The sequence below is a fragment of the Microtus oregoni genome, unplaced genomic scaffold (genome assembly GCF_018167655.1).
Source record: "Microtus oregoni isolate MIOR12 unplaced genomic scaffold, Mior012 000020F_ref0000438, whole genome shotgun sequence".
NCBI classification, from domain to species: Eukaryota; Metazoa; Chordata; class Mammalia; order Rodentia; family Cricetidae; genus Microtus; species Microtus oregoni.
The window spans coordinates 15,846,124-15,869,099 of NW_024543079.1; the positions used below are offsets into that span (position 1 = coordinate 15,846,124).

General features: G+C 45.7%; 1 protein-coding gene across 1 annotated transcript in view; it reads right to left on the reverse strand.

The window, feature by feature from the left end:
- Efcab8 (EF-hand calcium binding domain 8) overlaps positions 1–9,829 on the reverse strand; it is a 59,975-nt gene extending 50,146 nt beyond the window's left edge. Inside the window, exons 1-4 of the mRNA XM_041670760.1 lie at positions 9,788–9,829; positions 7,631–7,796; positions 3,965–4,083; positions 2,449–2,552 (exon numbers count right to left, since the gene is read on the reverse strand). Of these exons, the coding sequence (XP_041526694.1) occupies positions 2,449–2,552; positions 3,965–4,083; positions 7,631–7,796; positions 9,788–9,829 (431 nt within the window). The remainder of the gene's footprint in view (positions 1–2,448; positions 2,553–3,964; positions 4,084–7,630; positions 7,797–9,787) is intronic.
- Between the last annotated feature and the right edge of the window lie 13,147 nt (positions 9,830–22,976).

Sequence of the window (22,976 nt, forward strand, 5' to 3'; positions counted from 1 at the left end):
GACAGTGAAGGGATCAAAGAGGGTGCTGTTTTGGGTATGTGCTCAATCCAGACTCGGTAATGGCAGACTCAGTAATTGTGAACCGACTTTTAGAGTCCCCCTCTCATAAAATTAACTAGTCAGGCACTGGTGGCGCATGCCTTTAATTCCAGCACTCAGGAGTCAGAGACAGGCAGATCTCCATGAGTTCAAGGCCAGCCTGGTCTACAAGAGCTAGTTCCAGGGCAAATTCCAAAGCTACAGAAAAAAACCTATCTCAAAAAAAACAAAACAAAAAGATTTTTAAAAATAATTAACTAAACAGTGTTTGGCTATTCTGGCTACTTTCTCCACCAGATCAGATCCCTCTTGAGTTGCAAGCTGTGGAAATAAATTAGAGCAAATAAGGGAAAAAGCTTCCTGGAATTTAGTGTCCCAGATTTTAAACATTCTTGAGATCTAAAGAAATAAAAACCAGCAAAGGAGAAGCTACATCAAGCCAAGTGTTCATGTCAAAATTACAGTTATAAAATCTCTTGTTATTCATATTTAATTGGCTACTCCTCAATTAACTCCCAATCAGAATGTTTTACAAGCTACTCTTCTATGATCTCCATTAAACTGCCCTCTTCACTAAAGCTCTAGGCTGCCGAGGCAGAGACAACCTCTAGGTCGTGCTCCTCCACAGCCTGCATCAGGTGTGGCTCTCTGAGAACAGGCCCACCTACAGCTTGCTCTCACCAGATACAAATGTGGCTCACCAAACTGCTCCACAGGAGCTGGTGCCCTGCCACACAGCCAAGGCTGCTGGTGCTCCAACCCAGGGTGGATCCAGGAAAGGAGAAAGGGTCCTAGGCAGCCCAGTTCAAGGACCCTGGTGGCAGAGGGGCATGTTCTAAGCCAATGGTTCTCAACCTGTGGGTTGCAATCAATTTGGGGATCAACAATCCTTTCACAAGGGTCACAGACATCCTGTATATCTGTGTTTACATGATTCATAATAGTAGAAAAATAACAGTTATGCAGTAGTAACGAAAATAATTTCATGGTTAGGGATCACACAACATGAGGAACTGTATTAAAGGGTCGTGCATCAGGAAGGTTGAGAACCACTGCAAGCCAACAAACTACCCCTTGTCCTTAGGGTGTTGGAGGAACTTCAAAAGGGGAGACAAGACCACAGGAAAGGAAGAGGTTGATGAAATTTGAGACACTCCACCCAAAGCATGGCACTTTGGACTATTAAATATTTTCAGCTAAATGCATTTGAGAAGTAGTATGTTGCCACCATAAGATCCCAGGTGGGAGCAGTCTTATCTTCTTTTGTTTTTTTCTTCTGAAACAATGTGTCCTGTATACTAGTCCAGTCTCCAACTCATCATGTAGCTGAAACGGACCCTGAATTTATGATCCTCCTGCCTCTAGCACCTAGTACTGGTTCCACACCTCCATAGACAGCTACAACTTCTGAAAAGTCAAGGACACAGAGAAGAATGGGCATGGACAGGCGGGCCAAGTCTCCTCCAGTTATTACACCGACTCCTCCCTATTTTAATCCAATTTCCCTGAGGCACTCAGTTGAATGAGTGCTTGGCTAGTAAGCATGAAACCCTGGATCTGATCCCCAGCACTGCATAAAACTAGATGCATACCTATAATCTAAGCACTCAGCAGTCAGAGGTAGGAGGATCAAAAGGTCAAGCTACATGCTGAGTTGGAAGCCAAACTGGGGTACATAAGATCCATCTCAGAAATCAAATAAGCAGTTGCCCCATGACTTTCCACTCTTCCTCAAACCTAGCACACCAACACCCAGGATATACAGCTTCTAGCACTTTCACTTCCCTATGAAGGTCCCCATGAAGATGTAAAACTTGTACTAAATAAAGTTGTATGGTCTTCTCTTGTGGCTCATCTGCTAGAGAAGTCCTCCAAGGCCAAGATCCAGTGGATAGCATGGGTAGAGGGGCCACAAGCAGAGTGAGTAGCAGGTCAGGCAGAGACAAGTCAGAGCCACTAAGTTCTAGCCACCCCCCTCTCCTGAGGGTCAGCAAGACCTCTACAGCTTGGCCAGAGTCCTCCCTGTCACCTCACAGGAGAATCCTAGCTGCACATATGTGAGCCATCCGTGGCTCCGAGGATGAAATTGCCAGACTCACACAACACTGGTAATATAGGGTAACAAGAGAAACTGCAGTGTGCAGGAAAGGTGGGGAAGAAAGCATAGAACAGCCTGGGCAAGGCATTAGGCTGGCCTCTCTGAGCCTTGACTTTCTTATCTGTGAAAGGGGGACAAGCCACCTACCTTTACCATCATGACCACCTACAGATTGTGAAAGACAAGCTGGAAAGACAAGAGGCCAGCCAGCACTTTGGTTGGGCCGGTGACTCATGGACTGAGGAGGGGCTCCCTGGAGGGCAGCACCAGCACTTTTCCATCACACCCAGCGGCAGGGAAGAGGCTCTTACAGGGGGATGACGGTCATGGGAAGGTGGAAGCGCAGGCGGTACTGGCTCTTCCTCATCTCCTCCTTGCCCTGGAACTCACGCATCATATAATCCACATACTTTTGCTGTCTCAGAAAGACAAAGCAAGGGAAAGAAGGCATTGGTAGTAGTCTTAATGTTTGCCTTTAGGACCCAAACCTGGCATACCGTGTCTTCCCTCCTCTCTCTACAGCCCCCTCCAAGTGGCTCTGAAGGCTGTCCTCTGAGTACTCACCAGGAAAGTAGCCAACCAACAAGCCTGTGCTTGAATCTCAAATTGGACAAGCATCCCTAGGCCACAGTCACATCACCTGGCTGTCCATAGAAAGTTTCCGGTCACCTCTGTTTACCCAGAGGATAATCTGGTTGAGGCACCGTGTCTGATTTGTTCATGTCCATGACCAAGTTAACAGTAGGGAGGGTTCACAGCTATGTGGGTACACCTACCCTACAAATATCTGCCACTCTGGGCTCCAGTGACCAACCTCACTAAAACATGGTCAAGGTTCAAACCTACGAAGCTATAATAAGAAATAGGAACCAGGGATAGCGACACATCTTAGTCCCAGGTACACAGAAGGATCACCTGAGCCTAAGAGTTCAAGACCAACATGGACAACAAAGCAGCCATCTCAATGAGAAAGGAGGGTAGGAAAGAAGGGATAGACAGAGGAGGGTGGAGGATGAACTCAGTGGAAGAATGCTTGCCTGGCATACACAAGACCTCTAGTACCACAAAAAGGAAGAGGTGGCAAGAATCATCATGTAGACAGAGAATGCTGGGAACCTTATACCCAAACCATGAGGAGGTGTTCATAGACAGTTACCCACAGACCTTTGCGGCAAACTCAGGTCTGAACATGAGGTCTGCTGGAAGCCAGCTCTGTAACACTGAAACCAAGTTACTAATGGCTCTGAGCCTCAAGTTTCCCAGCCTCTACCCTTCTGCATCCTGTGAGACTTCAGCAGAGGAATGCACCAAGTGCTGGACATGGTGCCTCAAGATCATCTTCCCATCAGTCTCTCCGATCTCCCACAAGGCTCTGCACATTTCTGCAGGCTCAATGCCATGAGTGCTGTTCCACATCACAAGGTGTTTAAAGTCAGCATCATTCCTACACTATGAAGACCTGACAGTTCCAGAGTCAACAGCCACGAGCTTGCCTGTACCTAAGTGACAAGAAAGGGCCATAATACCGTCACGGTACTGACAAAGACCCCCTACACCAGGAGGGAATGGCTCTGAAGTACAGGAAAGCTAGCTGTACCTCAGGGGTCTCAATGTGGGAGACAATGAGCCCACCTCCCAGAAGTCTGAAGGGAGACCCCTCAGAGATATGTAGCTTCCCTCTACCTAGTAAGTGTCCTGATACCAGAGTCCGTTTTGACTGATACTTGCTGCCACCCATCTTCAAGTCTCTGCTTGTTCCACAGAGAGGTCCAGGTTGGACCTTCTAGCCTTTCCCGATTTCTTGTGGCAGCAGGGGACCCTCCTTACCCAGGTGACGAAGCCATTGCAGTCTGAGTCCACCTTCAGGAACAGCACCTCCAGCATCTCCTCTGTCATGGTGCTTAGCATCTTCTTCATGATCCTGATGAAACTTTCCTTGTTCAGGGCTTCAGGAGAGAAAAACACCGGTGCTCACTCACAAGTCGCCACCTGGCCCTCACAGGTCACAGGCTGCAGGCACTCTACTCTAGACATTCTGTCTGCTACCTGCCTGTGATTGTTAGTCGGACCCTCTCAAGGGAAGCAGATGGGAGGACTCCAGCCAGAGGTGCCTTAAGAGCCAGCCCCTCCCCTACCCCTCACATCAGTCATGAACTTGGCCCTGTTTACCCTTCCCTCAAGGCTCCAGCATTCACCTTAGCACAGGCTGGCTGATTCCTGATGCTTCTGCCGTCACCCAATTGTCTTTCCCATCTCATTAGCCCACACTCAGGCATTCCTCATCAACACCTGCCACTGTGTTTGTTGACCCCACAGCAGGAAGGAGGGTGGACAGACCAGGTCCCAGTTCTGATCAAGGGTTACAGACTACAGCATCAACTCTCCACAGACAACAAGCAGTGAACTCTGGTGCAAGTGATGAGCAGCAACCCCTGCATGGGGAGCCAGGTATAAACAGCCACACGGGAGAGAGATACAGAGCAGTTGGAGGCTGTGGATCCCAATCTACCACAGTACGTTAAATATATCTTTTTAAAACCATTTATAAAAATATCAGCTTTTAGTTAGATATGATGGTGTATGCCTATAATTCCAGCATGGGGGGGGGGGAGAGACAGAAAGTTCAGAGTTCAAGGCCAACCTGGGCTACACATAAAGTTCAAGGCCAGCCTGGGCTACAGAGGCCCTGTTTCAGAAAGACATAATAATAACAATAGCACACTTTGCCTAGAGGGGAAGAAGGTGAAGAAAGGAGAAAAACAAGGCCAGCATAAAATACTTTCTCCCTGAGCTGGGTTCAAGTTTGCAAAGGTGTCAGTTGGCCCTAATTTTTTTAATATAATTATTGCCTTCAAAAATCACTTCTAAAACCCCTTCAAAAACTGGGCCTCTTGCCATGGCGCGAAGGCTGTGCAGTATCTGGCTCCACCCATCAAGACTCATCCCCCAGCACACCCTCCATACTCTGCTCCAGTTATCAGAACCCCCATGCCCACCACGGGGCCTTTCACAGCCTGGCTGTCCCGCCCCCTGCAGTTCAGGTCATTCTTTCTTCAAGGATGCCTTTCTTCCTAAGGACCATCTGAGGAGGCTGCCATCCCTGCTGCTGGCTTCTTAGTTGTCTGCCACTCTGCCATGACCTCTAGAAGCACACAAGAGCCCTTCTGTCACTTGGTTCTGGGCATTCCACAAACACTAGTCCCTGAGAAGTGACAGCTCTGCATTCTATGAATGCTGGCCACATATGGGGGGCTCTGAGGAAACTGAGGCTGCCTGCCCGAGGTCAAGGTCACACAGCCAGTAGGTTGCTAGTGACAGATAGGAACTTCAGAGCTCACTGATGGTCAAACGGAGGCCTGAGGAACATGTGCTGACTTAGAGAAATGCCCATCTGAGTATGTAATGCTGGGGCCAAAAGGCTTACATATTGCAAGTAGTGCTCCACAGTCCTTACAGGCCCAGATGGTGACTGTTTTCTGAGTGCTGCTGGGAGACAGGTAAAGTAAAACTGCCTCTGCACTTACAGACCCACAGAAGAGAGGAAGGAGGTCTCCTCAGAGCCATGGCTCTCTCTCCCTCGCTGTAAGAACTCCCGGGCCTGGAGGACACACGGTGAACAGGAAGGCACTGATATAACCTTGCTCATCCCTCCACCAGTGCTGGTGTCCAGGTGCCTAGGAAATGGTATGCACCCTCCGCCCCGTGTTCTCAATAGCCTTGTTGAAGGTGTCTAAAGAGAAAAATAGCCTGATTTCCTAACCTTCCATCAATGTGGAGGGAATTCTCCTCCCCCAAGCTAACACCATTGCCAGATGACTGGGAAGTCAGTTCAGTGGTGAAGCATTTGCAAGAATGAGGATATCAGTTCAGTCCCAGGAACATACATGCAAAGCCAGACATGGCAGCACATGCCTGTAATCCCAGTCCTAGGCAAAGACTGCTGGATCCTGGGGACTTGCTGTCCATCAGCCTTGCCAAAACTACAAGGCTCAGATCCAGTGAAGAGACCCTGTCTCAAATGAGGCAAAAGCAATAGAAGACATCCTGATGTCAACTTCCAGCCTGCTCATGTGCACACACTGTCCCTCTCTGTGCTTCTGTCAATGTGTCTTGTTCTCTCTCTCTCTCTCTCCCTCCCTCCCTCCCTCCCTCCCTCCCTCCCCCCCCCCTCTCGCTCCAAACAGCATAATGTGGCTACAATTACTCATATGAACAGGAAAATAGATGGGCCCAGCACTAGCAACCATAGTCAACTCTGAAGATGCCTTTACTCCTATTTGACTTCCAGGAGTATCATTCCAAAGGGCAGAAATCAAGTTGCCAGAAGGAGAAAGGTCTGGTATGCAGAAAGTATCCCCATGGGAGACATCATTTATAGCCCATGGGAATGTAAATAAGCGAATCAGAGGGACGACTCCAGCCATAGAAGAGCACTTGGACCCATTAACAAGGCTTGCATAGGAGGCTTCAGGGCACCATACCAAGTCCCTCAGATATTAAAACGATGTGAAAAAGGGGTCTGTAATAACATACACAGTCCCCAGCTTACAGCTTTTCCACTTCACAGTGGTATAAATGCAAACACATATAAATGCTATTTCTTGATTTCATGAGATATCGCACACTTTATTTTAAAATGTGCGTTGTGTTAGCTGATTTTACCCAACCTGAGGCTAAGTACGCGTTCTCAACACATCTAGTAAGGGAGGCCAAGCTAGTGTTTGTTTCCTCGACTGACAATTGTTTCCACTACAAATTAGTATCTGAAGAGAAGATTAGATAGATATACTTACAGAGGCCCCAGGAGGGTGGGCCCTACTGTTCACACCCTCCTGCAGTCCCCTCACTTTTGAACAACAGGGATCACATCATGGCTCCACAGTTCCATGACCATAAGATTGTGACACCTGTCAGTGTTGATCTACCTTGCCAGCTGCCATGTTGGCGAATCTCACGTGGCCAGGCTTCTGGGAGCGGAGGGCAACCTCCTTGCAACAGTCAGAAAGAAATGAAAGGCCTCCATACCACAGCGGCAAGGATCTGAATTTTGGGACAACATATCTGAGCTTAGACCTAAGGCCTTCCCAAGTCCAGCCCCAGATGACTACAGAACTGTGGCTTTTTTGGGCCCCTGAGCAGGAAGGCAGCTCAGCCCTGTCCTTGCTCAGGAAATTCGGAGATCACAAGCACAAGTTGGGGTAAGCCACTAAGATGTGGGACTGTTGTCATACAACAATTGATAACAAACAAACCACAGACTGAAAATGCTTGGAAAACACATCAAAACGTAGCAGGATATACTTGGGTATCTGGGCTAGTGGAATTTTAAAAACGTCCGAGATCTCAGAAAGCCTTCACTATCCCTGCACCACTTACTCAGATTTAAACAGGATAGCAGATATAAAAATGCTGACCAGGTCTGAGCCCTGCACATAGCCCAGATACCAGGTCCTGGACAGGAGTCACCGAGATCATCCTACAGTATTTCTATACCTCCAGTCTCATCTGTTTCCTTCTCAAACAACTTCTGTAGGTCGGCCAGGTGCATCTCAGTAAACTGCTGAGTCTTTTGATTGATTTCGCTGTTCTGGCTAAGACTGTCTGTCGGTGGCAGGAAGTCAGAAGTCTCCTTGTCTTGGGATCCATCTGGAGGGGCCACCTGGGACAAATATGATCACAACTAGGCACTAAGACAGTTAGTCCTCTGAACCAAATGTTTGAGCCACATCTTGTTTATGAGGTTAAATCTCTGTGGATATTGCTTACTCATTCTTACATATTTTAATCCTATGAAGATGAAAAAAGGTCCTAGAGTCTTTCTTGTGACGATGGAGAGGTAACCATTGTTCTCTTATGGGTGCCATGTTTGGGTCAGCAAGGTTAGAGGACACAGACTCCTTTTTTTGTTCTGTTTCTAACTTTTTGTTTGTTTTGGTTATTGAGACAGGGAATCACATGTAGCCAAGGTGGCTTTGACATACTCTTGTCTCAGCCTCACAAGTGCTAGGATTACAGGAGTATGCACCCCTCCTAGCTTAGAACTCTAATGGACTTCAGTCCCACCAAAGGGGAAAACATGCTTACTGAGCATCAGGCACTGCAAATCCAAAAAACAAGTGTTCCACTTCTCACCTCATATGCTGTGCATAGTGCCGCTTGCCTACCCCATAGCTAAACCCCATTATCAGCACTTTCTCTAAGGAGCTTTTTCTTACCATTCACTTGAGAGCCACCACTGCCACCCTACCATTCCTCAGGCTCTGATCACTTCTACCATCCGGTGCATCTCCGTCTATACATGTAAACCGTAGGCATGAGAGGTAACACATGGTTGCAGAGTCCTGAGATGTGGGTTAGAATTACATCAAGCTCTCCCACTTACAAGCTATTTTATCTTGGGCATTTCTCATCTCTCTGAGCCACTGATTTCTTCACTTGAGAAACAGAAATCCACAGCACTCAGCCTGCAGAGTTCTGAAGGCCTAAATGACACATGAAGCTACATGAAACCCCAGAAAAGTGGCTTTACAATAAATGATGATGGTTCTTGTGACATATCTCAAAATGAGATTTAAGAAGATAAGGACATATTCAGTTAAATTAATTGTAATTTGCATTATCTCTATATTTTCCGGTCCCATGCACCGAACAGATAATGTGATATACATCTGGCTTGAGATAATGTGATATACATCTGGCTTGAAATAATGTGATATACATCTGGCTTGAGATAATGTGCTATACATCTGGCTTGAGATAATGTGATATACATCTGGCTTGAAATAATGTGATATACATCTGGCTTGAGATAATGTGATATACATCCAGCTTGAGATAATGTGATATACATCCAGCTTGAGATAATGCAATATACATCCGGCTTGAGATAATGCAATATACATCTGGCTTGATGAAATTTATCACTTCATCACTATCACCGCTTTGCTAGACAAAATTAGGTATAGGCCATGAACAGACTGTGACTTGATATCCTCATGTATGTGACATTTGGCCCGTGTTGTGCTCTCAAAGAAGAAGCCAAGCTAAACATGTGACTATGAAAGCACATACCTGCAGCCCCAGACAGTACGTGTGACACTGAGGCAGGACTGCCACACATATGAGCCCAGCCAGGCTACATACAGGAGCCCTGTCTCAAATAATGATGATGATGATGATGATAATAAGTAAATAAAAATTTTAAAAGTAGAGCTTGGCATGGTTTGTGTACCTTTAATCCCAGCACTCTGAGGGCAGAGGCAGGCAGACCTCTGTGCGTTTGAGGCCAGCCTGGTCTACACAGTGAGTTCCAGGCCAGTCAGAGATACATATTGAGACACTATCTCAAAAACAAAACAAAACAGTAGGGCTAGGGATATGGGTCAATGTTATACTTGCCTAGCTTACTCGAAGCTCTGGGCTCAGTCCTCAGTGTGGGAGTAGGGAGGAAAGGAAAGAGGGAAGAGGAACCTGTTTGTTAGGCACACCTAAGTGACCGCTTGGCCCAAAAGGCTTGGCTACATTTGCAAGCCTGGTGCAGAAGAAGTGGATTTGTATGCTGGTGACATTTTGGAAGCCAGTGAATTTGTATTCTGGCAAATGACACTTTGTGTGGCTTCCAAATGCCCTCTCCCTTTGTTGCTTTCTTACCTTTTGAGGTTGAGGGTTCTCTCTTAACTTCTCAGAAGACATTAGTCTTGACCTAAAATGGGTAATCACAGTTTCTTTAAGACAAGTCTGCAGGACTGACCTAGTCCTAGCTCTACAGGAAGTGGGAAAGGTCCAAGGAGATGATGACTGGCCCTTGTCCACGAGCAGCCCCTTTCCCTGGATAGCCTTCCTGAATTGATGGAAAGGGGCTGACCCACAGAAACCATGAAGTTTCTCAGGTTACTTTACTCCTAGCTAAAATCTAGGATCTGTAGAATTTGGAGGGGCTTAGCCATCCGTGTGCCAGTCCCAAGAGCCATTCAACAAGGAGAAGGAGATCCAGAGGTAGACACACATCTAAAGTCAAAGACATGGCCTTCAAGTACATAACCTGTTGTAATAAGGAGCGGCGGGGCTGCGTTCCCAGCACCCCGGCCGCCTGCCCAGCTAGCTTATGCCCGAAATAATTACACGGAAACTGTATTCTTTTAAACACCGCTTGGCCCATTATATCTAGCCTTTTCTTGGCTAACTCTCGCACCTGGACTAGCCCATTTCTTATAATCTATGTAGCCCATGAGCTGGCTTACCAGGAATGATCTTAACCTGCATCTGCCTGGAGTAGAAGAATCATGGTGACTCCTCAACTCAGCTTCTTTCTCCCAGAATTCTGTTCTGTTTACTCCGCCTACCTATGTTTTAACCTATGAGGGCCAGCCAAGCAGTTTCTTTATTGCTTAACCAATAAAATCAACAGATTGATATATGACACTCCCACATCAATAACCCTCCAAAACCTTCCAGGGAGCTTGGGGACAGGACCTTCTCCAGTGACATCCGGAGACAACACATGGAGAGGGTGCATTCTTCCTCATCAAGGGAATGTTTCTAATGAGAGGTTAGTGCTATGCTAAGATATTGGGATACCAGACCAGCAGGGTCCCCAGCCCTGATGTGAGCTGCGGGGGGAGGGGGCATTCTCAGAGAGCAGATAGCCAGCTAGGAAAGAGAAGAGACTGCCATACCCAGGTGACTGACCAGATGGCCATAGGATTCCTAGGAGGCATCGGGAAGAGAGGGAAGAGTGGAGAGAACACAGTGAGGAGAAAAGCAAGGAGAATGCAAGCTCGTGGGTGTCTGGCTTACGAGACTGAATTCCCAGGATGAAGGGCAGCTGTGAAGGCTCTCGCTTGTAGTAGCCAGAACCTGGAAACAACCTAGATGCCCTTCAATGGAAGAATGGATGAAGAAAGTACGAAATATATACATATTAGAGCACTACTCAGCAGTAAAAAATAAGGACTTCTTGAATTTTGCATACAAATGGATGGAAATAGAAAACACTATCCTGAGTGAGGTAAGCCAGACCCAAAAAGAGGAACATGGGATGTACTCACTCATATTTGGTTTCTAGCCTTAAATAAAGGACATTGAGCCTATCTATAATTTGCCATCCTAGAGAAGCTAAATAAGAAGGTGAACCCAAAGACAAACAAATAGACATCCTCCTGAATATTAACCTTCATCAGGCGATGAAAGGAGACAGAGACAGAGACCCACATTGGAGCACTGGACTGAAATCTCAAGGTCCAAATCAGGAGAAGGAGAGAGAGCACGAGCAAGGAACTCAGGACCGTGAGGGGTGCACCCACACACTGAGACAACGGGGATGTTCTATCGGGAACTCACCAAGGCCAGCTGGCCTAGGTCTGAAAAAGCATGGGATAAAACCGGACTTGCTGAACATAGTGGACAATGAGGACTACTGAGAACTCGAGAACAATGGCAATGGGTTTTTGATCCTACTGCACGTACTGGCTTTGGGGGAGCCTAGGCAGTTTGGATGCTCACCTTACTAGACCTGAATGGAGGTGGGTGGTCCTTGGACTTCCCACAGGTCAGGGAACCCTGATTGCTCTTCGGGCTGAGAAGGGAGGGGGAATTGATCGGGGGAGGGGGAGGGAAATGGGAGGCAGTGGCGGGGAGGAGGCAGAAATCTTTAATAAATAAATAAATTTAAAAAAAAAAAGAAAAGGAAGGTGATGGGGAGGAACGCTGAAGACTTGCCAAGAAAGTCCTCTCCAGGGGTTTCTTGACAACTAACAAGGAAGAACTAGGAGAAGGAAAGAGCCAAGGGGCAGGGAGGGAAGGGGGCATGAAGTAAGTCATGATGACTACTCAGCTAGAAATAAACTCAAATATCTGGAAATTGGGGGACTGATAAGCTTAGAGCATTTAGGGACCAGAAAAGAAAAACATAAATGACAACTAGGATGTGTTACTGGGGGGGGGGGCTGTAAAAGCATATTTGTTTATGAGAACAGTTCTGTGGAATATATGAATGTTGTTGGCTAGTGCATTAAAAAAAAAAAAAACCTAAAAGCACTGGACCTGGGTTCAATTTCTAGCACCCAACATGGCATGGCAACTCACAACTGTCTGCAACTACAGTTCTAAAGGATCTAAAGCCGTCTTCTGACCTTCTTGAACACTGCACACATGGTGAACACAGACATGCAGATAAAACACTCATACACATAAAATAAAAATAATTTTTTAAAAAATAAAAAAGGCCTTAAGTTCAAGTTCAATGGCAGTTATCTGTGGCAGATGAGATAGAGGGGATGAGGTACATGTTAGACATGCACTCCTCTAACACACACACAGATAGGGAGAGAGAAAAAAAACAATTTTTTTTTCAGCCTGGGACAAACGACTAGGGATAAGGTGGCCCCTATACCCTTGGTCATCAACATCGGCCCTCCCTCCCACTGCATAGAGCCCCCCTTCCCCACAAGTACCTTGGGGAGGCAAAGGCTGACAGAACCAGATGGTTGTGGATGAATATTTGGTGCCGGCAGCAGTAGCAGTGGTTGGGGTCTAAGCATGAACCTGAAGGAAAAACAACACAACTGCCCGGAAGTCCGACGACACAAATTTGGGGAGGTAAAAGAGAGGGGGCAAGGCTAGCCCCTAGCTAAGAGTGTCCCACTGGATGAAGGAAAACAGCACAGCAGGAAGTGGGGATGGGCGAATGAGTGCCCCAGCATGCTCTGGGCAGCTGTCGCGGGAAATAGGGCCTCACCTGGTAATGGGTAATGTCTATCTGCACCTGTTACTGCACTAGGTTCCAGAGCCCGGGTGAAGGCAAGGCGGATGGGCCCCAATCCCTGTCCTGCTTCCTGTACCCCGCGGCACCTGCCCAGCTTAGTTTAAGGTAAGGTGGGGCAGAAGTGGCTGAGAGCTCCAACTGGTGACAGTTAGGCCAGGGACATCCTGGGGTCTAAGAATTATCTGCACTAGCTATCGCTGCTGCTGCTGCTGCTGCCGCCAGTTCAGACAAAAGGGCCTTGTCAGAATGGAGATGAGGTTTATTAGACCTCTTTTAAGGACAGGGGGGCACCCCCAAGCTACGCTGCGAGAAGGGGGTAGAGCAGAGCAGTAGCAAATGGGGGCCCAGATCAGGAAACCCAGAGAACAATGTCTCCCAAGGGAGAAGGAGATCAGGAAGCACGGGCTAGGGCTATGTGGGACAGGACGTTAACCTTCTGGGAAAGCGGGCAAATGTGCGCGAGGGTAGGAAAGGCGCTGGGATTGAGGTTGGAGGGAAACTGCTCCCTCCCCACGCGGCCAGCGGCCCAACCCGCGGTGGAGCCCTGCAGCTGGTGGTGGCAGTAGGTCGGAGGGGCGGGGCTATGGGAGGCGGGGCCAGGGATAGGCAGCACCAGACTGGTCTCTCCTGCCCCTTAGCCCAGGACTCCAGCGAGGAGGTTTCTTCTAACTCCTCCAATATGGGGGGTTTGCCCCTTAGTCGTCTCCCTGGAGCCGATGTAGTTTTCCAGGTCTTGACAGAGCACTTATTTTTGAGCCTATTTGGTTGGCCAGAGATCTCGAGTGTTGGCACTTGCTGGGCTCCTTGACTCCCATCAGCAGGCTGCCAGACTCACCCAAGGCTGCAGTGGCCTGCCTTTTCAGTTCCAACCTTTTCCTGTTGGGTGGCCAAGAGCTGGCTGGGCTTCAATTTCTACTTCCACTTGCTCATCTTCTCTGTGAATGCCAGCTGTGATGTACACACTGGTGTTCACCAGTCATAGCTCAAGGATGAGGACTGTCCGTCCTGTTTCTACATTTGGAAGGTGCCTTCTGAGCTCCACTAGTAACAGAAGTAGACCAAATAGATCTAGGCTTTTGGTTTCCTTGGTTTTAGTTTTTTAAGACAAGGTCTCATGTAACCCAGGCTTTGAGTTCCCTATGTGGCCAATGGTGGCAATATATATGACTTGAACTCCTGACCCTCTTGCCTCCACCTCCAAGGTGCTGGGACTCCATATATGCACCATCACACTCACCATCTAATTTTTTACTTGAAAGAAAAAAGACAGCAATCTTTAAGATTTACATGGCATGGGCAGGGTGGTTGGCATTGAGTCCTAGTGTTAAGAAAAATGGAATGAGGGTTGACTCCTTAGCTTCCGGGATCCTCACCTAGTCAAGGACACAGCCAGCGATGAGACAAAGCAGGGTTCCCCCAAGGTTCTGGCCCAGGGCAGGTCCTTTCTGCCTAAATTTAACAGAATATTATATAAATTATGAGTATGGGGAGAGAGGTGATGAATGGAAGGCTTTCTCCCCAGACAAGAGGACCTTGTCAGAATGGAGACAAAGTTTGGACCCCTTTTAGGGCGGGGCATACTCCCAAGCTAAGGTATCAATTTGGATTCCCAGGAGTCAAAGGCTAACAGGGACTGGAGACTATCGCCTTCAAAAGCAGACGAATCGTCACACTTGCATGAAGCTGGCAAGTGTGTGTATGCTTATAAATGTTAAGCTGTGAATCATCCTGAAGTCTTAGCTAATCTCTAGGAAATACAAATGGAACTTAGTACTTACCTAGCATATATGAAACCAAGAGGTTCAGTCCCTAAGGCTTGGAGGTTTGGGTGAGAACAGCCCCCATAGGCTCATATATTTCAACGTCTGGTTCCTAGTTGGTAGACTGTTTAGGAAGGATTAAGAAGTGTGGCCTTGTTAGAAGAGGTGTGTCACTGGGGGTGAGCTCTGAGGTTTCAAAACTACCACACCAAGCCCCAAGCCCTCTCTCTTCCCCTTCCTCCCTCCTTTCCCCCCTCCCTCCCTTCAGCAACTTGTGGATAATATGTGGGCTCTTAAATTGTTCTGTTCTGTGGTGTCTAAACCTATTACTATTATTTATAATGGATTTTCAAAAATTAAAATGCAAGGAGACAACAACAAAAAGATGTAGGCTCTTAGCTACTGCTCCAGCACCAAGCTTCCTGCCATAAGGAAATGGACTAACCCTAAAACTGTAAGCAAGCCCCCAATTAAATGCTTTCTCTTATAAGCTGCCTTGGTCATGCTGTCTCTTCAGAGCAAGAGAACAGTGACTGTGATGTCTGTAATCTCAGCATCCAAGAGGTAAAAAGGCAGCAAGCTAATAAGCTCAAGGTCATCCTTCAAGAACTAGCTATATTACTCTTGGGCATATACCCAAAGGATACTTCGTCCCACCACAAGGATACTTCCTCAACCATATTGACTGCTGCCCTAATCATAATAGCCAGAAACTGGAAATGACCTAAATGTCCCTCAACGGAAGAACGGACAATGAAAATATGGTACATTCACACAATAGAGTATTACTCAGCTGTTAAAAAAATGACATCATGGAAATATGCAGTAAAATAAATAAATAGAACTAGAAAAAAATCATCCTGAGCGAGGTAACCTAGAGCCAGAAAGATAAATATGGTATGTATTCAATTATATTTGGATATTAGCCATTAGATAAATTATAACCAAGCTAAACCCAGAGAGCACAGGCATAAGAGGGGACCAGGAGGGGCACATCAATCTCCTTGGGAGGGGAAATAGATTTTATGGGTGGAATGGAAGGGGAGGGGGTGAGAATGGAATGATTAGGTAGGAAGGAAGAGGGGAGATGGGAATGAGGGGAGAGACAGCTAGAATTGAAGGACATTTGAGGGTCAGTATGGAATGACTCCTAAAGATGTTACTATATTCATAGATTGATACCCGATTCAGCCATCATCAGAGAGGCTTCTTCTTCCTGCAGCAGATGGACACAATACTAAGACCCAAAGCCAGATATTAGAGAGACCTTGGAACGCACAGCTCTAAATGAGATGTCTCCATCAAATCCCTCCTCTCAAAGCTCAGGGAACCCTGCAGAAGAGGAGGCAGGAGTAGGGGAGATAGAAGGGATGGAGGACACCAACACAAGGTACTCTAAAACTGAGCAAAGCTCTTTATGAACTCAAGAGACAGAAGCAGCAAGCACAGGGCCTACAGCAGTCTACACCAGGTCCCCTGAATATACACTATCACCCTCAGTTTAGTACTTTTATGAGACTGACTCCTAATTGCATGAACAATTAGGTATCCGGTTCTTATGCCTGCTCTTGGGGCTCTTTTATTTTTCTGTTGCCTTGATTTGTCCAACTTTGATATGATGGTTTTTGTTTTAACTTATTATATTTTATTTTGTTAGGAAAAAAGAGGTATGTCTTTAATTAGAAGAGAGGGCATAAGCCTGTGGTCATGAACCAAGGCAAAGCACCAAGTGGGATTAAAGGTATTGTCCAATAGCTACAGAGACCACTCAAAAGAAACGGACAAGGGTTGGAGGCATAGCTCAGTGGACAGCACGTTGCCTATCATGCATGATGCTTTGAAGTTTATTCACAGAACCAAAGAGAAAAGAACAAAGAAGAAACAGAGGTGGAACTGAGAGGAACTTGAAGACCAGAGGGAAGTAGGAAACAGGCAATTCAATTTATATTTAGAATCCAAGAGCAAGTAAGATCCTAAGTCATACCCACTGCTTTTACCACACCGGTGAGTTCTGTTCAGAACAGACTGCAGAGGGGAGAGAAAGGAGGGTACAGATCCAGAAGTAGGGAGATGATAGCACAGGAAGGGAGTAACTGACATGATCCATTGCCATTGGTTGGCATGCAGCTGTAGGGCAGATGACTCTAAGATAAGGATATTTGTCCCAGAAATGAAAAGATGCTTCTGGTTCCCATTCAGCCCCTGGAGTCAAGCAAATGACCCTTAAGGCCAAGGTGTCCAACTTTCAGGACATTAGCCCTGAGCCAATTTGATCTCCACAGCTAAACTTGATGGATGGCAGATAGCTAAACAGTTTTCAACACTCACTTCCTTTATAACCTCTTGGCAGAGAACCCTGAGTCTGAGGCAGAGAAGGCTTCTACCTGATTGCAAAGTCAGCTGGTCAAATTTATAAGCAGAGAACTGATGAAATTCCACACAAAGAACATGAAGGGAAAATCAGAATCTATTCCATAAACCAAAACAGCCATTTATACCCAGTTTGAGACCTTTTATTGACAAAACTGACTCATGAAGGGCAATAACAGCACCAAGAGCCAGGACAAATATGAATATAAAGCAATCCATAGGACACGCACTGGTCAAGAGAGCTTCCCTCTCAAGGGAAATGCCAGGGAGTCCTATGGTAAAGCAGGTTCTCCAAACCAAAAAGGCCACTGGTTCCCCCAGTTCAGAGAATAAACCTCTGATTCCCCACTTCTGCATCAGTCCCAATTATTTAAGAAGAGGCAGGCAACAAGACCACTACGTACAAATAGGGGGACAACCTGGACTTGATATCTTCACCTATCTTTATCATGGCATAAAAGCCAGAGCCAGCTGGTGAAAGGTCTTGAGTGAGAAGAATCATGGTAGGACCTGGATTCCAGATCTCTAAATTTGACTGCAAAGAGCTGGATAGTACCAAACTGCCAAGACACCATCACCAGTCAAAACTTCCTCCCTGGGCCTAAACAAAGAACATCAGCACACCACAAGTAGTTTGACCTATTTCACCCTAACGGGACAAAGGTCACACTGACGGATAGGAAAGGTTAAGTAGATGAAAACACTATGGGGAAAAAGCACAAAAATCTTTTCAAGTAATTTGGCTAGATATAAAGAAGCTAAAAAATTTTATTTTTATTTATTAAAAGGGGGCAGGAGAGATGAATCAGTGGTTAAGAGCACTAATTGCTCTTCCAGACAGTCCAAGTTTGATTCCCAGCACCCACATGATTGCTCATAAATGTCTCAATTTATCTCATAAATTCCAATCTCAAGGAATTCCATGTCCTATTCTATTCCATCTCCTTGGACATATGTACATGGCGCAAGACATATATGCAAGCAAAACACCCACTCACATAAAATAAGAACTGTGTGACCTGCATTGGGGGCGGGGTTGAGTGGGTGGAAGTACAGGTGGTAGAGGACAACTTTCAGTAGTCGGTTCTTCCCCTCCACCGTGGGATCCTGGGCTTGAACTCAGGTTGGCATTTTTGTACGACACACATCTTTACCTACTGAGCTCACTCATTGGCCTGAAACTAGAGATTTTCACAGTAAAAACACACAAGATTGATGTTTCCCATTGGTTTTTGATTTTGTCCCTATAGAAAGCGGATTCTTGTGACAGTTTCTACATTTCTCCAATGACACCATGTGCTAACTGAAACAGTGTTTCGTGTTTGTGGTGTCTTATAGATCCTATTTTCAATGACTCATCTATCAGCATTCATATGGCTAAAATATGCTGGAAGATAATTTCCCTTCTCTGCAAAAAAAAAAAAAATGGGGTGGGAGACATGGACTGGGTTACAGTGAATTTCTTTCTTTACAGAAAAGTTCAAAAGAGTCAAAATACAATCAATAATTCAAGTTTTTAAAATGTGGGAAGGCATTTAGAAGAGAAATCTAGATAAATCTCAGCATAATGATTCAGGAACAGTTCAAGTTCGACTTGAGATGAATTCAGCATTACGACCTAGAGAATCTCCTCGAAACTACAGTCTATTCAAGGGCATGCAGATCACCGAAAGGCACAACCATAGAATCAAAGCAGACACAGGTCCTCAGAGTCTGTGTCTCTCTGAGGCCCTTCCTCACTCACATTAGGCAACACCAATGCTCTCCCCTCAATGTGGATTCCAAAGTGCCAAACCTCAATCTTTTAGCTATATGTAATAAGACAAATTTTTTAATATGCAAGCCAGGCTTGGTAGTGCACACCTATAATCCCAGCACTTGGAAGGCAGAGGCAAGGGAATCTCTGCGAGCTCAAGGCCAGCCTGGTCTACATAGCAAGTTCCAGGACAGCCGGGGCCAGCAACATAGTGAGACTCTATTAAAAATAAAATAAAATTACTAAGGCGTAAGGTGACACAAACCATGGATCTATGCCTGCCTGTAACAGAGTTACCATCCTCAAGGGTAGTTTAAACTCTGAAAATGAAACAGCACTAATGAAGCTAAATATACAGTTTGGTTGATAGAATGTTTGCCTAGCATGCAGGAAGCCTTGGGTTTGATCCTGCATATACTGGTCACGGCAGTACACACCTGCAATCCCAGCATAAGGAGGTGGAGGATTCAAAGTTCAAAGTCACCATAGGCTACATAGTGGATTCAAGGCCTGTCTGGAACACAGGAAACCCCGCCTCAAAACAACAAAAAGATGTAAGGTTTTGGATAAAGAAGAGTAGAAATGGGACTGACTCTAAGGCCAGACCCACGAACCTAAACAACCAAATTAATGAAGTTATCAGACAACAGTGTCAACAGAGAGCCCCGAAACTACGAGGGAAAAGACTGGCATTCACAAACTGCAGCTAGGCAGCAACCTGGCTAAAGCCAAATAGGCCGAGGGTTCCAGCTGCAGTCAGTTCATTGAAAGCACCAAACCCCTCCTCATCTTTGAGAAAATTCTGCATACCTAATTATAGCAGGATTCAAACATTATGAAAAGAAGCCATAAGCGTAATGAAGACCCATAAATATCATCTTGTTCAACTTTGAAATTTTAAAGATGTTGTGGAATATTAATTTAAGATGTATTGCATTTGTTTATGCTGTGGAACATTTGTTTTAATGATGCAAAGATGTGTTGCATTCTTATATGTTGGATTTGTTTAACACTGTGAAGCTGTGTTGTCTATCTAAAATACCTAATGGTCTAATAAACAGTTGTACAGCCAATAGCAAGGCAGGAGAAAGGAAAGATCATGGAGCAAGAACAAGGAGAGAACACAAGGGGCCAGCCAAGGAGGAAGAGTGAAAGCAAGATTACAGAAGCAAGAGAAGAAAAATGCAAAAGAGGGGCAAAAGGTAGATGGAATAATTTAAGTTAAAGAAAGCTGGCAAGAAATAAGCCAAGCTAGGGCAGGGCATTTATAAGGAAAAATAAACTTCTGTTGAGTATTTATTTGGGAGCTGGGTCAAAAAGAGTAAAAACAACCAACAATATAGAAAGTGTAAAAATTCAAAAGCATGACGTCACTCACAGCAAGTGACAAGAGAGAAAATAACCAGTGACTCTCGGATTGACCACAAGCAAAGGTTTGGTTTTGCTGAAAGCAGTCCCTTTCACTCTCCCTGCTACCTACAGTAAGATTCGGCTCATGCACACACTGGCAAGCTAATCTGGCCAGGCTGGTCAGGCTTAGAGCCCATGGCCTGATTTGTGAACTAAGCAAACCATGAGTTATGGGAAAATCACCAATGAGCTCCTCACACTAACCTTCCACCAAGGACTGGTAAGGAAAGCTTCCCTGAGTTCCATGCTTATAGCAAAAGAAAGCTGCTGTCCCACAAATGAAAATCCCAGAGAATCCAGACAACAATGAGGACCCTAAGAAGAGATATACATGGAACTAATCTACATGGGAAGTAGAAAAAGACAAGATCTCATGAGTAATTGGGAGCATGGGGACCAGGGGAGAGGTTTGAAGGGGAGAGAAAAGGAGGGTAACAGAGAAAAATGTGTAGCTCAATAAAATCAATTAAAAAGAAAAAAAAGCTGCTGTCTGTCCTCACCTTACATCCTAGAGAACAACCCTGGAATCATGGAAGGTCGCCAATTCCTCATTTACTTGAAACATGAAATGTGTTTAGTCCATCATCCCAGTAGGGGAAAAGAGGATGAAGACAGGCCTGAAAACAAGGCGCTTGACATCACCACCACCAAACTGAGAAAGAACTACTGAGAAAACTCAACACCCACTTTCTAAAACAACCCAAAGCCATGTCCTAAATTCTCAGGGCATGAGAATTTTTCTAATCTATAAACAACTTCTGACCATGAAATAACATCTCTTAAGAGCTTCCCAACCCTGCAGCTCCTGCGCCTCTGATCCCAACAAACATGCAGCGTGGGAGGCCCTCCTGCCATCAGTGCCCTCGATTTGCAGGCAAGAAAAAGAAAGTGGGTTAGAACCCTCACATCTAATGTTCTCACTGAAACATGAAGAACTAACACAGCTCTAGGCAAGTCCCACATGTAGGCCACCTGAAGAGCATTTCCAGTTTCAAATGTTCTACACCAACCAGCTCCCAAGAGACTGGGAAGCAATCACCTTAGCTTGAGGAACAAATCCTGAATGCCAATCATGTGGGTGTTCATACCATAGACCTTGCCAAGCAGCATATTCAAACTCACTGCACCACTGCCCTAACATGAATTAGTCACACCGAGGTTTTCCAGGGCTCAGCCATGTCAATGAATAGTCTCCACTTGACTTCTTACCTAGTAACTTCTCAGTTGACAGCACCCACCATATTCCAGCAGGTGTCTTCTCAGAGACAATGAATGCAGATGGTGCCAAATTCTTCCCCAAACTCGGTCTGTTTCCTGGATAGATCACGCCATTAGCTTCCAGGGAAAGTAGTGAGTATTAAGGTGTGTTGCTTTTGTTTATGCTGCATTTGTTTACCTCTGTGAAGCTGTGGCCCTCTGCCTGTCTAAAACACCTCCTGGTGGTCTAATAAAGAGCTCAACAGTCACTAGCAAGGAAGGAGCAAGAATAGGTGGGGCTGGCAGGCAGATAATAAATAAATAAAAGGAGAAACAAGGAAGAGCAAGAGAACAGTAGAGGAGGAGGACATCAAGGGTGAGCCAGTCAGCTACACAGCAAGCCATGGACAAAGTAAAGAAAGGTATATGGAAATAAGAGCAAGATAAAAGCCTAGAGGCAAAAGGTAGTGGGGATAATTTAAGAAAGCTGGCTAGAGCAGAGCGGTGGTGGCGCACGCCTTTAATCCCAGGACTCGGGAGGCAGAGGCAGGCGGATCTCTGTGAGTTCGATGCCAGCCTGGTCTATAAGAGCTAGTTCCAGGATAGGAACCAAAAGCTACGGAGAAGGCTGGAGGGATGGCTCAGTGGTTAAGAGCATTGCCTGCTCTTCCAAAGGTCCTGAGTTCAATTCCCGGCAACCACATGGTGGCTCACAACCATCTGTAATGAGGTCTGGTGCCCTCTTCTGGACTGCAGACATACACACAGACAGAATATTGTATGCATAATAAATAAATAAATATTTAAAAAAAAAAACTACGGAGAAACCCTGTCTCGAAAATCCCAAAAAAAAAAAAAAAAAAAAAAAAGGAAAGCTGGCTAGAAACAAGTCAAAACCAGGCATTCCTAAGAATAAGCCTCTGTGTTTATTTGGGAGCTGGTGGTGGTCCCCCAAAAGCCAAAAGAGTAAAACATCGCAAAACGGAGTACAAACTTTATGAAAATCATCAAGTTCTGCTTCTAGAGCAGCTATTACTACAGATGAATTTACCTTCCCTCTATGTAACATTATTTCAAGATAAAAACAGGGGCAGATAACCTTTTAAACTCATTTTTAAAGGTGTAGGGCTTTACAAAACAGGAAAAAGGCAACAACTTTATTTTCTAGTTTGAGATTGTGCTGTCTTTGAGACCGATTTACAGGAAAATGAAAGTTATCTCTAACCATCTGTCAAACACTGTCCAGCTGCACTTCTGAAGAAAGAAGAGCCTTACGCATCCAGAGCAAGCTCTATGCTTCTGTGGGGAAAACCTCAGGGTAGTGGGAATTTAAAACAGCAGGGGACTGAGGAATGAAATGTGAATGAAGGAGGGACAGAGAGAGAGAAAAGGAGAGAGAGAGGGGAGGAAAACGAGGGAGAGAGAAAATACACATTTTAAACCAGGCATGGCAGTACATACAGGAAGCTGAAGAAAGAGGACTGCCGTAAGTCTGAGGCCAATCAGGACAGGAACAGTAAAGCCCAGTCTCAAAAAATAAATAAATACATACACACATACATACATACAGGGAAGGAGGGAGAT